This window comes from Schistocerca cancellata, chromosome 4, assembly GCF_023864275.1.
Source record: "Schistocerca cancellata isolate TAMUIC-IGC-003103 chromosome 4, iqSchCanc2.1, whole genome shotgun sequence".
NCBI lineage: Eukaryota > Metazoa > Arthropoda > Insecta > Orthoptera > Acrididae > Schistocerca > Schistocerca cancellata.
In genome coordinates, this window is record NC_064629.1 from 249,424,140 (window position 1) to 249,445,781 (window position 21,642).

General features: G+C 39.3%; 1 protein-coding gene across 1 annotated transcript in view; it reads left to right on the top strand.

The window, feature by feature from the left end:
* Nucleotides 1-21,642, top strand: part of LOC126184063 (KICSTOR complex protein SZT2-like) — a 513,866-nt gene that overhangs the window by 349,877 nt on the left and 142,347 nt on the right. Inside the window, exons 22-24 of the mRNA XM_049926423.1 lie at nt 2,930-3,052; nt 3,152-3,407; nt 16,551-16,766. Coding sequence (XP_049782380.1) covers nt 2,930-3,052; nt 3,152-3,407; nt 16,551-16,766 — 595 coding nt within the window. The remainder of the gene's footprint in view (nt 1-2,929; nt 3,053-3,151; nt 3,408-16,550; nt 16,767-21,642) is intronic.

Here is a 21,642-nt window from a genome sequence, read left to right on the forward strand (position 1 = left end):
TCATCTACGTATCTGTACCAATATATTATTTTGTACTGTTTTGGTATTACTATTTTGTCAAAGATTTGTTTTTCTATTTGGTTGAGGAAAATGTCAGCTAGGAGGCCACTGATTGGGGATCCCATGGGTAGTCCATCTTGTTGAGAGTAAAATCTGTTGTTGAATGTGAAGTAGTTCTGTTCTGTGAATGAGCCTGAGTATGGCTAATATTTCTTGTATGTTTGTTGTGGGTATGTTTCCTTGCAGTTGGAGGTTTCTTTCTATTATGTTGATGGTTTCTTCTGTTGGGATGTGTGTGTACATTGAAATTATATCAAATGAAACCAATGTTGCTGTGTTTGGTATGTTTTCATTTTCTATTTTTTCTATTAAGTCACTTGAGTTCTTTAGACTTCTGTTGTCAGTGTATTTGTATATTGTCTGTAGCAGAGTGTGTGTGTGTTTGGCTAAGTGGTATGTTGGTGCTTTGGTGAAGTTAGTTAATGGACGTATGGGTATTCCAGGTTTGTGAACTTTAGGCAATGATTTTAGGGTGGGGGCCTTGGGATTTTTCTGTATCATTTTTTTAATCTGTGTTTCTGTGAAAATTGTTTCTATGTTTCTCAGGGTTTTCTGTAACTTGCTTTGGTATTGGTTTGTTGGGTCACTTGTTAATTCTGTGATGTTGTTGCTTTGGATGAATTCTAATGTTTTGTGAATGTATTCCTGTTTGTTTATGACTACTATTGAATTACCTTTGTCAGATTTTGTGATGATGGCATTTTCTTGTGTTAATTTATTCTGTAGTTTTCTGTAGGTTTTTTCTTCAGGAGTCCTAGTGTTTTCTTTTATGGTGGTTTTGTTCTCTTTGATTATATTTCTTATTTCCTCAGCAACTAGTTCTCTTGTTAGGTTTGCATTAAATTCAGGTGTGTTTAGTGTTTCTTGTTGCTTTATGATGTTTTCAGTTTCTGTTATGATATTTTCTACTGTCCTATGTGACACCAATGTGTTAATGTTATGTTTGGGACCCTTTTCAAGTAGGCTGCTTTCTTGTTCAGATAATTTTATGTCTGTTAGATTAATCACTCTTTTGTGAAAGGTGTGATGGTTGTATTGGTGGTGGGATTGGTGGGTGTTTGTGTGATTTAACATTTTTGTGAGTTTCTTTTGTTGGATTGTCTGTTTTCTCCCTATTATGGTCTCAGTGTATGTTCTAACCCTGTATATTAGTTCGTCAAAAAATGGTGGGTATGTTATGTGGTTGGCTAATTCTAAATGCAATCTGTATAATATTCAGAGTCTGTTTTTTGGAATACAAAGACCGGATTTCTTGCTTTATCCACATGATTTCTGCCTTACGTTTTGTCTGCTGAGCTGCTAGTGACATGTTGTTTACAGTTATTGTTACATAGTTAGGTACAATTTTATATGCCAAACATAGTTTATTGAACTTAATGTTGAGTATGGTTTTATGAAGTCTGATGGTTGTGTTCTGATATTTGTTGAAGAGCTGCGATGGAAATACCTGGCTTGGTGTAGAAATAATCATCTTGTGGTGCAGTTCTTCTTGTTGTCTCCGTGCTTGCTAAGAAAATGGGATGAGAAGTTCCGCCTTATGCAATACACCTTATTTCTTTTGTTTCACCCATACATGTTTCAGCACTTTTGTGCTATCATCAGTGGGTTCTATTACATGTTTCAGCACTTTTGTGCTATCATCAGTGGGTTCTATTTATTTTTTTAACTGTAAATTTGTTGTTAACATATTAATATTTTCGTCGTTTACAACATTATGTAAAAGTTGCATTTATAACTTAATTGGCGAAAAGTAACATACCTTACATTATATTATTGTCCTCTTGTTTTGGTAGCTGTTATGCTACACAATATACAACATGTCATCTGCAAACAGCAAAACGTAATTTATTTTCTATTTGTTATGTATTTACAAACGGAAATAAGACTGTATCACGTTGTCTTTCTGTAACTTACAGTTTTGAAGTTGTGGTAGGTTTTCCTGTTTTGTTGGCGAAGTAAATGGGCTTACTTCTTTGCCTGTGTTCGTGTGGCAATGCAGTTTATCGATTATTCAAAACATAGGCGGAGTTTTCGCTGCCATTACGTGTTGTTGTGGTTGTGTGGCGTTCATTTGTTTCGTAGCGTGTTCTGTTGGCTGAGGCGCGCGAGTTTGAGTTGTATTTGGTGTCAGTTGTGTGTGGTGTATGTGGGTTTGTCTGTGTGTGATGAGTACTGGGGCAGAGAGGGAGTGTGTGTGTGTGTGTGTGTGTGTGTGTGTGAGAGAGAGAGAGAGAGAGAGAGAGAGAGAGAGAGAGAGAGGGAGAGAGAGGAGGAGAGAGAAAGAAAGAAAAGAGAGAGGATTTGTGTGTGTGTGTGTGTGTGGTTTACTTGTACAGTTCTTCTATTGTGGTGAAGAGAGTTTTGTTGCACAGTGATGTGTATTCATTGAGTACTTTCTTTCCTTGGGCTATTGATTTTTGGATGTGGTAGTTTTCTTCTATAGTTAATTTTTGGTATAGGCTGCTGCTGGTTTTTAGGATGTGAAGGTCAGTTTCAATGTTAGTTGGGTGGTGGTTGTGTGCTACCAGGTGGTCTGCAAATGTTGAGTGTGTGCTATTGCTTTTCAGTGCTCTGAGGTGTTCATTATATCTGGTGTATTGCATAAGGCGGAACTTCTCATCCCATTTTCTTAGCAAGCACGGAGACAACAAGAAGAACTGCACCACAAGATGATTATTTCATACTAGCCTGTATGATTGAAGGATAGGAGGACATAGCACTATTCTTTAGATGAATTATCAGCAGTTATAATAAATGTCATACTTGTGTGTATTTATGCTTACCTCCAGAGTTCATGTGGTCCATAGTGTAGAATATAGATTAATGTACCTTTATTATATGACTGAAAAAATTGACTTTGATTTTACAGTTTAGTGTACCAAAACATGCACTGGAACATATTCAGGCATTGGAGTACTATCTACGCCAGAATATACTGCAGTTTTTGTACACTCCAAAGTACACAGATCCACGCCCTGAATACCATTTTCAGGTATTTTGTTTAATGTAATTATATAAATTAGTTATTGAAATATGAAATTTCAAAAAATAGAAATTTCTGGTATTGTTGTCATTTTTTTCTCATTTCTAGGATTACTCGCAGCCAGAAACATCAGAGAAAAGAGTACCTGAAACTGATATATTCCTATACAACCAGAGCCCTGCATCTGGAAATAAGGGAATTGCATGTATTGCAATAGCAGTGGTAGACCATTCTGATTTTCTCTTACATCATTCAAGGTACCCAAAACCATCAAGAGATGCATACAGTCAAGAAGTAAATCCCGAAGACTTTGATTCACTGACATGTGTGTTACCCAGCTATGAAGAGAATTCAGATGATTCAGGTTTGCTTGTTACCATGCTTACCATGTGTGTTTACTGTCCTTTACTGCACTGCCTGCAATGATAAAATTTTGTGTATATGTGTGTGTGTGTGTGTGTGTGTGTGTGTGTGTGTGTGACACCTTTATGGAAACTTGTATTACTGGTCATGGCACCTTATGTTGTTTGGAGGGAGTCATTATTACTGCACTTTTGATTCCTTAGCACATTTTGATATACCCCATTTTCAGAATTAACTGAAGCTTGCAATACTGCTATGCCAACTGACAACCAAACTGTCACTTTTCAACATAACTAGATCTCAGGCTATGATACAGTTCAGTGAATCACATCACAACCAAACTGTCACCTTTCAACCAAAGCTATACTTCAGGCTGTGGTACAGATCAGTCTGTTACCACTGCATAAATCCCACAAAATAATAGAGATTTAAAAAAAGTCAGTTTTCTACATCTACATCTACATCTACATCTATACTCCGTGAGCCACCTTACGGTGTGTGGCGGAGGGTACTTATTGTACCACTATCTGATCCCCCCTTCCCTGTTCCATTCACGAATTGTGCGTGGGAAGAACGACTGCTTGTAAGTCTCCGTATTTGCTCTAATTTCTCGGATCTTTTCGTTGTGATCATTACGCGAGATATATGTGGGCGGTAGTAATATGTTGCCCATCTCTTCCCGGAATGTGCTCTCTCGTAATTTCGATAATAAACCTCTCCGTATTGCGTAACGCCTTTCTTGAAGTGTCCGCCACTGGAGCTTGTTCAGCATCTCCGTAACGCTCTCGCGCTGACTAAATGTCCCCATGACGAATCGCGCTGCTTTTCGCTGGATCATGTCTATCTCTTCTATTAATCCAACCTGGTAAGGGTCCCATACTGATGAGCAATACTCAAGAATCGGACGAACAAGCGTTTTGTAAGCTACTTCTTTCGTCGATGAGTCACATTTTCTTAGAATTCTTCCTATGAATCTCAACCTGGCGCCTGCTTTTCCCACTATTTGTTTTATGTGATCATTCCACTTCAGATCGCTCCGGATAGTAACTCCTAAGTATTTTACGGTCGTTACCGCTTCCAATGATTTACCACCTATGGCATAATCGTACTGGAATGGATTTCTGCCCCTATGTATGCGCATTATATTACATTTATCTACGTTTAGGGAAAGCTGCCAGCTGTCGCACCATGCATTAATCCTCTGCAGGTCTTCCTGGAGTACATACGAGTCTTCTGATGTTGCTACTTTCTTGTAGACAACCGTGTCATCTGCAAATAGCCTCACGGAGCTACCGATGTTGTCAACTAAGTCATTTATGTATATTGTAAACAATAAAGGTCCTATCACGCTTCCTTGCGGTACTCCCGAAATTACCTCTACATCTGCAGATTTTGAACCGTTAAGAATGACATGTTGAGTTCTTTCTTCTAGGAAATCCTGAATCCAATCACAAACCTGGTCCGATATTCCGTAAGCTCGTATTTTTTTCATTAAACGTAAGTGCGGAACCGTATCAAATGCCTTCCTGAAGTCCAGGAATACGGCATCAATCTGCTCGCCAATGTCTACGGCACTGTGAATTTCTTGGGCAAATAGGGCGAGCTGAGTTTCACATGATCTCTGTTTGCGGAATCCATGTTGGTTATGATGAAGGAGATTTGTATTATCTAAGAACGCCATAATACGAGAACACAAAACATGTTCCATTGTTCTACAACAGATTGACGTAAGCGAAATAGGCCTATAATTATTCGCATCTGATTTATGACCCTTCTTGAAAATGGGAACGACCTGCGCTTTCTTCCAGTCGCTAGGTACTTTACGTTCTTCCAGCGATCTACGATAAATTGCTGATAGAAAGGGGGCAAGTTCTTTAGCATAATCACTGTAGAATCTTAAGGGTATCTCGTCTGGTCCGGATGCTTTTCCGCTACTAAGTGATAGCAGTTGTTTTTCAATTCCGATATCGTTTATTTCAATATTTTCCATTTTGGCGTCCGTGCGACGGCTGAAGTCAGAGACCGTGTTACGATTTTCCGCAGTGAAACAGTTTCGGAACACTGAATTCAGTATTTCTGCCTTTCTTCGGTCGTCCTCTGTTTCGGTGCCATCGTGGTCAACGAGTGACTGAATAGGGGATTTCTGTTCTGTTATTGTTAGTGCATATATAATGTCACACAGCACATCATTATTACACCATGGGATGAAGCCAGGTTTCAGTAGTGTCAGTTCACCCCACCCCCACCCCCATCCCTACCCCTCTTCCTCCCACAGAAATTCATAACTATAGTGCATGATAACATCATTCTTTGGTGACTCAGTGTAACAAGTGTTTTGTCATAGTAAAAATGTTCTCTGTTCTTTGACTAATATCAAAAAGTAAAAAAACCATGCAATTCCCAACTAGCAGAAATTCCTACGGCGCTGCTGTTACATCTGGACCATGCATCTGTTTCATGGAAGTCCCTCCATATCAAAAGTTTGTGCAGTGTGGCGTAAACATCACTCTCTCACTGTATTGAAGTTTGTAGCTACTCAAGTCAATCTCATGCTCGGAAGATATTTGAGTGATGTCTAAGATTGTGGCCTGAAACACCATTTGATTTTGAATCGAAAAAACAGTGAAGTAATGGCGTGATTAAATTATGTTCATTTTCAGAACTGATTTGCCATCATAAGGAAACTGAAATAGTGAACCTTACTGAACTGGAAGTCACTGTGAAATGACAGGTCACATCTGATGGATCAGTTAACAGTCTAAAAGAAGACATAAACTGTGATGTTACCTAATGACTAACTGATTAATCACATGAAATTTGGCATCAGTCTGTATAAGGGCATAAGATCAAGCATAATGAACTGCGCCTGAAAAGAAGTATCGACATTATGGATGCCTCAGTAGTCAACACTCATTCAAAAGGCATAGTGAAATGCAACCTTGAAGGCAGTGTTAATAATTTAGGAGAGCAATGAAGATTACAAGGGGAGGTCAAAAAGTAAAATTTAATTTATGAATGGAAAGAATGCTACAGACAGGGAAGAACTTCTCTATGTGATGAAGAAAGTTCAGGCAGGCCATCAACCTCAGCAACAATTTGGAAGTTATTGAGGGTATGGTGAAGGAAATTTCTTGCCATAGGGCCTGGTAACACTGCAAGTATCCAGGACTGGAGTATTGTAATCTGCAACGGTTCTATATGACGTGTCACACTTATTCCCACATTAGTCATTGTATTGTAGCAGACCATGAAACATGGCAGCTCCATTATCAATCTGAACCAAGGAGAAAACGAGGGCAGTGATTCACTTTTTGTTTGTGGAGGTGTTAAACCTGTGGAAATTATTCATCAAATGCAAGCTGCAACTGTTTATTGCCAAGCAAGAACTATGACTGGATAGTATGCTTCAGACAAGGAAGAACTTCTCTATGTGATGAAGAAAGATCACGCATGCCATCATCATCAACAACTGAGGATAATTTGGAAGTCGTTGAGGGTATGGCGATGGAAAACGTATCACAGTGGATGAAATCACCAATACTTTACGTATCAGCCATGGTTCAGCATTTTCCATCTTACACAACAGGCTAAATTTTTGGAAAGTGTATGCAAGGTGGGTATCAAAAGAATTGTCAGTTCAGCATAAGGTGCAAAGGGTGGACATCTCTCGTAAACATTTGGCCCATTGTCATCGTAAGAGAGATGGATTGTTACAGAAAATTGTTACTGTAGACAAAATGTGGGTGAATCATCACGAACTGGAAAATAAGGCTGTGAGCATGATTTGGAAACACACATCATCACCAGAAGTTAAGAAATTTAAACATTAACCCACAGTTGGTAAGATTATGCTAACATTGTTCTGGAACATGAAAGGTGTGTGATAGCCATTCATTTCACCTCTAGACGTGAAACTGTGAACAGTGAGAACTATTTTGATGTGTTGCGAACTAAACTGAAACCTGCAATCAGATCAAGACATCACAGAAAACTGCAAAAAGGTGTCATCATGCAACAAGATAATGCTTGGCCACATTCTACCAAACAGACAGCCAAATCAATAAAGGAGTTGGGATTCTAGTTGCTGGAACGCCCACCATACAGTCCAGACCTGGCTCCTAGCAGTTTCCATATGTTTAGACCACTGAATGAAATGCTCATTGGAAGAAGATGCAAAAGTCATTGATGTGGTACAAAATTGGTTACAGGTGGAACCAAAAAATCTTTTTTCAAACTGAATCAAAAAGCTTTTGAAACGTTAGACAAAGAGTGTTGAAGTGCAGGGAGATTATGTAGGAAAATAATGTATGTTTCAGTTTTCTATCATTAGAAGAAATATTCCTTTTCTCAAAACTCCCTTTACTTTGTGACCTCCCCTCATACTTTTTGAGCCATCCTATCTTAACAAACAAAAGTTGAAGACATCATTATGACCCAGAAATGAAAGAAGAAAGAAAGAAAGCAAAGCAAAATCTTAGATTCTGCCAAAGAAAGGAAACACATTTTTTGTCCAGTAAGTAGTTTTCTGGATTATGTGAATCTTGTAGTTGTTGTGGCATACTAAATACTCAGTGATACTCTTGGGATTACAGCTGTTTGTTGTTTGCTATCTAGCAATGGCCCGACATGACAAAGTTATGTGATTATAACCATGGAGTTACAATATAGTACTGGAAAGCCCTTGGTGGTATACAAATTATTTAACACACACACACACACACACACACACACACACACACACACACCTGCCTCCTTTGTCCCAGTTGACTACATTGTGCCAGCACTGCTGCTCGATGGGGTGAGGGGCTGTATCTGATGGGGTGAGGGAGGGTAGAGAGGAGGTGAAGAGTGGGAGATGGTTGGGGAAGGGTGGAAGACAGGTGGAAAGGAGAGGGAGGAGCAGGTATGTGGGGTAGGAATGTGACACTGGTGAGCTGGTTTTGGCTGCAGACTGTGGAAGTTGTGCACAGTGCATGATGATGTGGAGGAATGGATTGGTAGGAGGAGATAGAACAGAGGAAGAGAGAGACTGCAGGGAAGGGGATGCAGAATGATTGAAGTTGGGGTTATGTGGCAGTGATGGAACTGGGTGTGAGTTAGGGGTGAGTGGAGGTTGAGCCTGGTGGGATTGTAGGATCCTGCACCTTCACCCTCTTCTTTGCAGTCTCCTCTATCTGTTCTGTCTCTCTTTCACCTGCTGGCATTATTTGTGATCTGGCTAAGCCATTTGACTCTGTAAATCACAAAATTGTTTTGGATATATTTAAAGGTATAATGACAAAGTGACTCACTCCATGTTTAACTGATAGGAAGCAAAGGATCATGTTAAGTAACTTATTTCCTGAGTGGGTATGAATGACTACTGATATTTCAAAGGATTCAATTCTGGGACTACTCCTATTCTTACTTTACATAAATGACTTACCATTGTACTCTGATAACACAAAAAATGTGCTATGTGCTGATGGTACAAGCATCATAATGAAGCCTAACAAAGCTGCAGCAATGGAAGGAACAATAAGTGAAATATTCAAAACTATTATTGATTAGTTTTTGGTGAATGATCTCTCACATAACTTAGAAAAAACAGTGGATTCAACTCTTTACAAGGCAGGATATATCATCATCAATAAATATACAACACAGGGAAAGGAAATACATAAAACTGGATGTTGAAAATTCTTTGGCATGCATAATGCTCAGAATGTGAATTGGAAATCACACATTTTAGATATTTTCTAGCACTTGAGTGTAGCAACATTTGCTCTATGTATAACTGCCAATTTTGGTAATGAATGCATCAGAAAATTAGCTAACTTTGCTTACTTGCACCGTCCGGAGTGGCCGTGCGGTTCTAGGCGCAACAGTCTGGAACCGAGCGACCGCTACGGTCGCAGGTTCGAATCCTGCCTCGGGCATGGATGTGTGTGATGTCCTTAGGTTAGTTAGGTTTAATTAGTTCTAAGTTCTAGGCGACTGATGACCTCAGAAGTTAAGTCGCATAGTGCTCAGAGCCATTTGAACCATTTGCTTACTTGCATCCTTTGATGTGACATATGGATTGCCCCAGGATACAGAACCAGAAGGATACCAGGTAAGCATGAAAGGGCTGGGCCCCAATTAGATATCATCCATTCCTTCAACTACAATAATTACATTTACTATCAATTAGTAGAATGTTAACAATCTGATACAACAACTTATTCACACATATCTGCAAGCTTGCTTTAAGGCGAAGAAGCGACCTTTAAACAATCAGTAAACACAATGAATAAAATTTGTTACACGGCAATGTAGTTACAGATGTAGAATGTCCAGAACAACAGGAGGATAGGACTTGGAAATAGATTTAAGAAAAGTTCTAGTTTAACAGCAGTTAAAGTGCTCAATGGTTTTACCAAGTGGTGAGTGAAATGCCGTTAAAGATATTATTAACAATAAATGGATAAGTCCCCAGAACAGATATAAAATAATTACTCAAACCCAATTTGTTTAATGTCAAAAGAGCAATTACTGACAATTACAAGAAATCAAGTGAATAATTCAGTTTATCTTGACAATGAAATAATTGAAAAGGAAGCACAATTAATTACAATAAGTTAGTGGGCTAACCTGGGTGACAACAGACAAACAATTACGCGTAAGTAAAATAATAACCTTTAAAACCATAAGCATAAAACATTCTCCCTTAAAACCCAAGCTTTTTCTGATGGCAGTTACAGAATTGCTAAGAGAAGAAGAGGCACTCCCTGCCCCCTAATTAACTGAAATGAGGATTACATCCCAAAATAATTTAATGATCACCAATTTAGGCTGGAATAAGGCAAGAAACTCAACTTAGATATCTTTGCAGAGAACTGGCCAAGATTCAGGAAGGGAGGCTGGAATCAAACCACCACACTGGTGATTACAACACACAGCGAAGGCATACTGCAGTGAGTTGACACAAGCTGCACTTCACTATAGCTCACTTCCAGCAGCCACCTCACACAAGTACACATTGGTCAGCACCCCCACAAAAGACAAGAAGCCACAATGAGTTCGCCCTGAAGAATAAATACAAGTATCAAAGGTACATAAGTGAAATCACATGACCTAGAAATATCGACCTTCCATAACAGGAGGGTGTGACCCAAATAATCTAATGAAAGGCCCCTCATTATTTCTGTCCAACCCCTAGTAAAGTCAAATTACCAGAACTTTTATGGGAAAATAACAAACAATACAATAAATAGCAAAAATGAGATTATTAAATGTACATAAAGATGTGCCTGAAGATCCTGAGCTCAAATAAGAATACTTAAAACAGAAAACTGGAAGGAAAGCAGTGTGGGCAGAAAGTCCACATCATCAGGCTTACTTTAAATAATACGAGTACAGTAAACTTATAGACACATGAACAAATGTGCATAGGTGGTGCACACCAGGACATTTAAATCATAGTTCAATAACATGCTTGATTATAAACAGGTAATGATCATAATGAATATAGAATTTAAAAAGATAACCCTTTAACATATCCAAAAAAAACTGTTTGAACTAATAAGCTACTTAAACCAAAATGTAAGATGAGTAAGCTTTCCACAACACACCCTGAAATCTACACTCCACTCAAAAACCTTTTACAAATATCAAGCACACATTAATGAGACACTAGCAAAATTACACAGTAAACCACTAATGAGGCAGTAAGCCAACTGATAGCAATGGAGGCCAGAGTAACACTTGATTACAAAGTGGTGGGCAGGCTCACAGGACCAACAGCCACAAGGTCAAAACACAAGCAGTGGAAATACAAGCAAGATAGAAAGAACAGGTCACATAAGAAATGTGTTAATAACCCATCAATTGTCTCCAAACAGGAAATAGCAAGCATGCCATGATCCAAAAATCAGCACATGCTGAACACCGGTCGCACACTGCCAAGCTCCACATCTGGCCCGGAAGGATGCCCAGCTTCAACTCCTCTCCCTCTCCTTGCCACTACAGCTGCTCACCAAGAGCTGAAGCACCACCTCACACAGCACAAGCGCAAATGATTGCGCCAGAAGGTCAAAAGAGGAAGTAAAAGAGGAATAAGGCAAGCTGGCATGGCTCAACTTCCCCCACTCAAACTGAAACATTCTCCTCCTTCTCGCTCCCCCCCCCCCCCCCCCCCACCTCTGCAGCTAAGCACTTCCCTTGACTAGGCTAACATGGACATAAATGTTCTACCAGTACCAGGACTATGATCCAGGAGGTTGACAGGGCTCAACACCTTCAAGATGGTTCAAAGGCCTACAAATCGCAGTACAAGTTTGCTGGAAATTCCTACTCCCTGGCCTTTTTTAGTACTGAAGTTTGAACAAATATCTTATTGCTGACCTTGGCTTGAAACAGTTTTCTGTCCTGATTGAAAAGTTTTGTTTGTCATTGATGAACTAATTCAGTATTCTTTGTGCTCCTGTCACAATTCTGTTTAATGACATTTGGGCTAAGCGCATTGGGCAGGTCATTAATGATCCATAAGTTTGCCAAGGAGAATTAAGTGGGTAGGCAAACTTTAAAGTAGTAGGCACAGCTCCAGAGGCCTCATGATGAGCTGAGTTGAAGGCAAAATTAATCCATGGGACACAATTATCCTACTTGGACTTACCGTGATAGATGATGAGGGCGGCCTTCAGGTTCCTATTTATCCTTTCAGTAAAGGACGGCTGAGGATAATATGGAGTAGTACTAATGTGCTTACTACTGCTGCAAAAAAGAAACGCTTAAACTCCTTCTATGCAATGGCTGGAGTGTTATCACTGACCAGCACTTTGGGAGGCCCAAACCAGGGAATGTATCCTAGAAAGGTGGTAAGTAGTAACAGAAGCTGTGACTGTCCTAGTCAGAAGAAGCCAAAGAAAATGGGTGAAGGCATCAACAACCACCAAAATATAATGATTCCCCACTTTAGCCATGGGGAGGGGACCAACATAATCAGTAAATAACTGTGTCCCTGGTGTACTGATCACTTTCAGAATGTTGCAGATCCTTATGGGAGTTGGAATTAGGTTTTCCTATCTTACATAGGTCACAATCCCCCAGTAAGTGTTGGATGTCTTTATAGAGGAATGGCCAAGTAACATTGCGCCAGACTTTAGCGATGGTTTTGTGGACACCAAAATGCCTTCCCGACAATGAATCATGACAGTGTTGGAAGACCAAAAGAACAAGTTGTACAGGTAAAAATGATAACTTGAGTTGTCCTACCAATCTTGCAACAAAGAATGCCCTTCCTTAACAAATAACCTGGAAGCTGACACCTGCCAAGAGCTGCTTCCTAATAGGGGATAAATGGGCATTCTGATCTTGCTTGGACTTAAGGTCCATGAAAAGTTGGGAGACCTTGGCTAGGATGCTACATACAGGGGCACCAGAGGAAGAAGAATATTAAGAAGTAGACTCACTACCCTCCTAAAACATATGACTCAGTGCATCAGCAACTAAGTTATGAGAGCCTCAAATATGCCACACTTGAAAATAAAAGGCAGAGATTCCCACTGCCCACTGCCCACCTGTTGATCCTCCTAGTGTTCCTAGGACATGCTAAAACCTAGATTAAGACATGACTGTCAGTCACCAGGTCAAACTCTCCATCTTCAAGATAAAACTTGAATGTTTCAAGGGCAAACAACATGGCCAAGGCTTCATGCTCATAAACTGAATACTTGAGCTGTAACCCAGACAATTTTCTTGATACATAAGCAAGGGAATGCCTCTCTCCCAAGTCCTCCTGGAGAAGTACTGCCACAATCCTGACATTGGATGCATCAGTTTGAATGACAAATTTCTTATTGAAATCAGAAACAGCCTTGGATGCATCAGTTTGATAGCCTTGAACATAGCCTGCTACCTGTCTCGCCCCCACCATCCTTCCCCCACCCCCCCACCCCCTCCCCACCCAGACGAAGGTCTTGCCTTTCTTACAAAGATAACTGATAGCAGCCACAAGCATGACAAAATAAATCAAATGAGATCTTCTTATTGGGAGGAGGGGAAATTTCCTTAAACCTGCGACTAAGTGCTCCATAATAAACAATGGGCCTATAATCCTTCCCTTGTCCTTTGGCTACCGAAAATTTCGGCAAAGCATAAGGTGAAGTGGACAGCCTTGTGACACCGTCATGAAACATATCATCAATTTTCTGGTGCAACACTCACTCTTTGGAGGGGACATCCAGTAAGTAACTTGAAAGATGGGAATGTCATCAGCCAGATGGATCTTATAATGAATGAGATTGGTTACCACCAGCCTATTGGTAAGAACATCAGGGAACTGACAACATATGCTTAACAAGCATTGACCGTCACCCACGTTTAAATGGCTGACATAAAATTCAGAATGCCCTACTTCAAGGTAGTTCACATTACTGGTAAAATGACATGAACAAAGGGCTATCCTCTTGAAAAGGTGAAACTTAAAGAAGATGATCTCACCACCGAATTCATATGCTAAGCTGGTTCACCGAATGAAGCCACACCCCAGAAGAAGATAACAGACAGGTTCTTAACACCGCACAGGGTAATCGTGTGGTTTGAGGCACCTTTTCATGCTCCATGCGGCTCCCCCCGTCGGAGGGTGTATGTGTTGTCCATAGCGTAAGTTAGTTTAAGTTAGATTAAGTAGTGTGTAGGATTAGGGACTGATGACCTCAGCAGACCTTACCACAAATTTCCAATTTTCCTGGTTCTTAACAACAAATAGTTTAGTTGGCCAGGAAGAAACACAAATGGACAAACTCCCCCACATCTCTCCCATCAGAGGCAACTCTTGCCCATCAGTAGCCCGACATCTCTGACAAGAAGATTGTAAGGGAGGCATTTTACACACATACCTAAGCTCCAAATACCAATTGTAATCAAGCAAGAGATCACACTGCCAGTGTCTGACAGAGCACAAACTGGCTCCTGATTTAAATGAGCACATATGAAAGGAAGGGGAGTTCCTTACTGGCAATGATGTGTGTGCAACCTACTGGAGGCTTACCCGAAAGAAATTTAGGCCATCCCATAGGTGTCAGCTATTAGGTCTTGGGGGACACCCAACCAGACATTCATGCAGAAAATGGTCCCCTCAACTACACCAAAAAACAACCTTTACCAGGCCGCCCATGTGAGGCAGCGGGTGTGCGCCATTGATAGAAGAAGAAACATCAGTCCAGCCTTCCTTCCCCTGATCATGTTGTTTGTCAGCAAACAACATTGAATGTGGTGGGTTTATGGTCAAAAACCACATGTGTACTATCTTCTGGTCACATTCCCTCCAAAATAGTCAGAATGATATTGTGCTCCTTAACTGTCATCTGCAAGGCAGCAACTACAGTTTAGACATATTCAATATATTCAAGTAAAGGTGCAGTATGTGCTTGCATGTGCGAGTAATGGACAGGTCTAACTCATTCTTGATACATGGGGATAACTTCTTTCGTGTTATTCAGCATCTCAGGTCCCATAAGGTGAGCCTGAGCCTGGAGAAGCTCACCAAATAAAGTACTTAAGAATCTGTGAACTAATGGCTACAGCAAACTAAGGATAATGATGTGAGAGATCTGTAAGCCATCAACATGAAGTTTGAAGTGCCAACCATAATATGCTCTCAGCTTGGGACAGCTGATCAATAGATGGTTTTTGAAATACCTTGCAACAAATGCCTGATGGGATTAGCCGATTTAGCAAAAGAGTCAGGGACATATCTGTCAAAATCGGAGGTACCTACACTGCCTAACCCCTGACCTAATTACCTGGTAGCAGGAATACCTCATCTAATCCCACGGTACTAGCACTGATTAACAGTTCCTTTACATGACTAATCAGTTGATTAATTATCTCCTGTTGCACCTGGTTAAGGTGGGCAGTCTTATTGACACATGCATAGCTGGTGCACACCAGGATATCGAAACATAGTTCAGTAACATACTTGATTAAAAACAGGTAAGGACCATAATAAATACAGAATTAAAAAAAAAACAACATTTTAACATATCCAGAAGGACAGTTTAAACTAATAATGTGTTTAAACCAATATGTAAGATGAGCAAGCCCTCCCACAACACACCCTGAAAGATAGACTGCACTTAAAAACCTTTTACAAATATCGAGTACACATCAGTGAGACAGCAGAAAAATTACACAGTAAGCCACTGACAAGGCAGTATGCCACCTCAGAGCAATGGAGGCCAGAGCAACACTCCATTATGTAGTGGTGAGCAGGCTCACAGAACCACTAAAGTCATGCATCAGTGATACAAGGAAGTCAGGGAGAACAGGTCACATAAGCAATGCGTGAATAACTCTCAAAAGGCACACATTCGATTATTCCACCAATTGTTTCTGAACAGGAAATAGCAAGCATGCCAAGGCATAGAAAGCAACATGTGCTGAATGTCAGTTGCATACTGCCAAGCTCTGCCTCTGGCCTGGTAGGCTGCGCAACTTCAACTCATCTCTCTCCCTGCTAGTATGGCTGCCCACCGATAGCTGAAGTGACACCTCGCAGAACACTAGCACAAAAGTTCATGCTATCAGATGGAAAGAGAAATTCAGGTAAGCCAGCACAGCTCAGCATGATACAATTTTCTGGGACAGTTGCATACGTAGGCACACAGTATTCATTGCACAGAAATGTACTCTGTGGCTAATATCTAGTGTCGATCCTCGAACTTCATGTGGGCAACCTTTTATAAAATTAGGCCTAACAACCATTTCACAATACATTTACTATCCTATATAGTTTGTTGTGAAGAATAAGGTACTATTTGAAAATAATAATAGCATTCATAAATATAATACTAGGAACCAGCCTCCACTGATCACAACTTAATCTTACTCTTGCATATATAATAGCAAATAATGGAGCCATTAAAATATTTGACCCCCATCTTCTTTATATTAAACACCCAACTAAACAACTTCAAATTTTGGACCCCAATTCAACGTCCTTCATTTACATTTCAAACTCCTCACAGGCCTTGTTAATTCTACGTGATTTTTTTTTCCTTTTGGGAATATGACAATATAGTTCCTTTATATAGTATGTAACTGATGTATATAATTCACACTTTTTAGAAATATGGCAAATATGAATTTATTTATTCATTTATTTATTTGTTCATTTTTACAGAAGGAATGGCATTTATGGAATTCCGCATATGGAAACAAGGCAGAGTTAACATTGAATCTCTGACACTGAAAATAAAATCATCTGTTCGGCATGCTTTATGGGATCTACTAACAGAGTATCACCTGCTTACAGCACCATTTACAGTTCCTCTGACTTCTGCTGTGAACCTGAAGACAGCATCTACTGTTGAAAGACAATCATCTCTTCCTGATGAAGGTATGAATTTTATTTCTTACAGTGATTTTTTGTTTCATACATATAATGATTCTTACTCAAGTAAGGTCATCTGAATATCCTTAGAATATTTTCCACAAAAGGAGAGAAATGAAGGGAGAAAACAAAGACCAGTGGACGAGGGAAGAGTAAGAGAGAGAGAGAGAGAGAGAGAGAGAGAGAGAGGGTGTGTGTGTGTGTGTGTGTGTGTGTGTGTGTGTGTGTGTGTGTGTTTTCTCTAAGAGTTATCATGCATATTTTGTCTTGTGTGTTGACAGATACTTCCAGTTAAGCTTTTCCAATGCATAGACAGAATCAGCCCAAACAAATACTGTTCATCGCAGGTTTCATGCAATGCAGTGTCCATGAAAAATGTTAGCTTTTTCTTGTAATGAACAAAATACTTTCTGAAGTGGAACTTTACGTACATGTTTTAACAGAAACAGCAAAACTCAAAGAGTAACCAGCACTGCTCTTGCATGGGAATAGCAGACAGCACAGTGTGGACTGGAATATGTCACTCTATGAGACAGGGAGAGTCAGTCAAGTAAGATGTGGCAAACAAATGTTTACTGATCTCTCAATGTCTGTTGTTATTTTTGACTAATTGACAGCAAGCCAATAATGAAATTACTATTGCACCCTGGTACAACATTACTTTCAATATGTCTTAGCAGAATGGCCTGATATTTCAATTTCCATATGCCCACTCGCCCCATGTTGCCCCATGTTCCTGCCAGCACTGTGCTGTCTGTTTCAGTCATGCAACAGTATTACTCAGTTGTTGTATGGTTACTCTTAGACTTTTGCTATCCCTGTTAATATATTTCTTGTCACAAATAATTTTATTTTCCAAGTGGAATTTGATGTCCCAATTCAATAGAGAGATCCCAAATTCCTGTAGTGTGATATTTGGTTTGATGATATGTGTTAACAGTAAAATCAAAACATGAAGAATAATCAGTCTTCCTGCAGTGAAGTGAGTAGCAGTGCTGTGAGGCACTGGCAGATAGGGAGCATGGCACAGGCTGTCAAACAAGATGGGCCAAGTTGGGCAAAGGAAACATAGCAAACAAACATTTACATGTGTTATAAGTTCTAGAGGAAATGGAGCTAGTGGTTATTTTAATCACAGAGCATAATAAAATGAGAGGAATATGGAAAATGTAACACTAAATTATTCCATGAAAATATCTTGAAAGTGATACTGTCATGAGCTGTATTAGTATAGTGGCTACCTGGTTGTCTCTTAATTAGTCTTTAATCCAGTTCAGTAAAACAAAAGAAACCAAAATGTTCGTAAACATGTGTATGCCATGTCTTCTTTGACTGTGTTGTCCTGTCTCGTATGCCATCTCACACCATCTTAAACCGAATATCTCACTAGACTACTTTGGACTTTGGATCTATTCTATTGAATAGGGTCATAAAATTTCACTTTAAAAAACATTTTGTTTCCATTAAGAGACAAACCTGCATTTTCAGTTTACTCAGGGATCACATGCAACACATAATAAGCATTCACAGAATTCTCAGACTTGCAGGCACTCGAAATTTCTTCAAACACTCAATTTGCTGGTAAAATTTTTAAATTCACCTCGAATGAGCAGTATTTATTTGGACTGACTTCATCTACACATTCAAAAAAAAAAAAAAAAAAAAATAATCTGTTGAAACATTTATTCCATGCATATACCTGTTAAAGTGAATACTATGAAGTGTTGCACAGTTTTTTGAACTGTAGTTAATATGTATGCCAGGTGCTGTAAAGTATTCCGTTAAACATAGTGCATGAGAGAGCACATATACTGGGATACAAGTGATGGTATTACTACTGTCTTGAACACAAACATGAGATTTGTAATGACTACTTCATCTTCTTCATCAAACTTTGTCAGTATTCTTTAATTAATCTAAAGTTTGGTTTCCAAAGAGTGCTGTACTTTAACAATACCATAGATTTTCTCCTACTCATTGACATTGTCTTATGTTTACTTTAAGGTAAATTGTCATTTATTACACTATCTGCAAATTTTTTCTTTGTCTTACTTAATATCCCTTTAATTAATCGATGAAGATATTTGCTTGTGCATAACAACATGGTCACCAACCTAACAGCTCATAGCATTGTTCACAATATTTGGAACACCATTCATTTATATGGCAAACAAGAGCAGTCGTGATCATTCATTCTTGGGACATTCACAGTGCAACCTTTGCTTTGGCCAAATATTGGCTCTGCAGGATATTGCTGTCCACTCCACCAGTAGAAAAACATACCTCAGAAATTGTTCCATATGCTTTTACCTTTGTTATCAGCCAGTAGCACAGAAAAGTTCTGGATGTCTTTTGGAAATATTGGACTGTAAATTGTTTTTGCTAACTTGCATTTGCAATTTACAGCATACTGTCTGTGTGGGGAAAACTTGACCATTTTAAATGAATGATGCTTCCTAGCTCGAAAGTTAGTATGAATACTGTTTCCTGTTGTGTTTTTGTGCTCCACACATTAGTCCACTATAGATGAGTGGTTGCCTTTCCCTAATGATATGTATTCAACCTTGAGAATGAGTGCATCTACCTGGAAAATCAGTAGCTTTAATTTTGCTCAGCCTACTCTCTTTTACATAGACCAGAGGAGTGGATTACAGGCAACAAACATTACATACGCAAGTCACAAGTTGCCTCCACCCTGCCTCTGCTGAGGGGCCTAACAATAGTAAAAAGATGCCTAGTGGCCCTGGGTAACATGAGCAAACATTTTGTGTCTTAATGAAAGTTGTTCCTAATGATGTGATCTTTCACCCCTAGACATTTGATGCCAAGACTTTGAAACATCCTGTACACACTCAGCACTGATGTGATTATAATGTAAAGGCATAGTGCTGATTTTAAAGTTCTGAACACTGGTCTAAATCTATCTCAGTAAATGATGACTTACTAATGCAATAATAGTTCCAGTCTGACTCTGCTGTCTGTGATAGTACCTAAGCCCTGTCTCTGTTAATGACTCACTCTGTTGTATGCAGTGATTACTGCGATACTGTGTGATGACTGGGACAATGTGACAACTGTCCCCTTAAATCTGCAGTTGCTGGATGGGTGTTCATTTCTGAACTATTTGTCTGACACCAAGTGGAAACAGAATGTAGTCCCTGTTATCAGCACACTCTGTGGCATCATATCATAACTACGTGGATGGATATGACTTACAATGGACGCATAATAAGGTCACTGTTATGTGCACCATTGATGTGGTGCCACGCTAGATACTGGCCTGGTATGTGGTGCCTTCTGTGTATATAGTGGTGTACCATATCTTATGGCAGACACAGCAGTGCTTAAACCTGGACTGCATTTCTACACATTACATGAAGTTCTTGTGTTTCTGGTGAGATGAGCTTCTCAATAAAGCACAAGTCACTGGGACAAATAATGAGATCGTAGCATATATACATGTTAAGTTTAAGTTAATGTTCTCATTTGGTATTGTGGATAGAAAGTTACCAACTTCTTGCATCCCTTAGACAATGTAAAACTCTCCAAGTAACATGGAAAGATTTTTCCTCCTTTAATAACTGATGCTTTTACAGTGACCATGCATGACATTGAACTTTACTTCACCTTCTGAAAGAATTTCATTACTCTAAATCAAATCAGAAAACAAAGTTTGTTTATTAATTAATGTCCATGCATCACAAACAACTGTAACCAAAAAGAACCACATAAAGTGAAGGAATTCTGGGAATTAATGGAAGAAACTACAGCTGCTATTCCCTATCACCATATTAAAATTTTGATGGGAGACTGTAATGCACAAATTGCCAAGGAAAACAAATTCATAACAATTGTAGGACTGTACCTTGCTTACCAAAGGACTAGTAAAAATGGAGAGAGACTGATCAACTTTTGAAAAATATTTGAAATGAAATCAGTGTCAACACATTTTCTGTCACGTCCTAACAAGAAGAAACTTGGAGATCTCCAAACTGCATTTGGAGAATTAAAAATACAATATACAACCACCCCAAGAGAAATCGAAAAGAGATTTTGAATGTGAAAATAAAAAAAATAAAAAAAGACGTCGTCCGTTCTAATCACCACCTGTCATTAATTAAATTCCAGCCAAATAGAACCAAAATGAGGATGCGAACAAATCCAAGAACTGATCCAGAATTTCTTAAATAAATTTCAAACATCTCCTCTGCAAACATCATCAGCCAAGAATCTGCCAGCTGGTCAGAACTTTAAGATATTTTTTACAAGCTTCCCAAAGTACTAGTACACTCTAAGGAAATGTAAATATAGGAGGTAGAATAGCACTATGTGAACTTAGAAACAATGAAGCTCCAGGGGTAGATGGGATAGAAGCAGAAAATAGAATGTAAAAATCTCATGCAGAAACTTCATGAAGCTGTTATATATATTTGGCTGGAGGAAACAATCCCTAAAGAATGGCAGTATGCTGTAATGCACCCACTTCACAAGAAAGAGAACAAAACTGATATAAATAACTGCATTGCTGCCAGCTACTTACAAAATTCTTTCAAAAATCATACTTAGATACACTGTTGGTCGGAAAAAAATTAGTACATCTGGGGTTTCAACGTCATCCACCAACAGATAGCATAGTGGTAAATCTACCATAGTGCCATCTGTGTCTACTCTTTAATAGGGAGCATTCACATCACAAGGCTCAGTGTGGTGAAAATGTGTGAACCAACCAGGCAATCATGCCACAAATATGCACTTGTCCTTCCTACAGCCAACTGAGTGAGTTTGACAGGGGTCAAATAGTGGCCTTCCAAGTAGCAGGGTGGTTCTTTCAGAGAATTGTCACACAAGTTGGATGTGCTGTGTGAGTTGTGCAATGATGCTG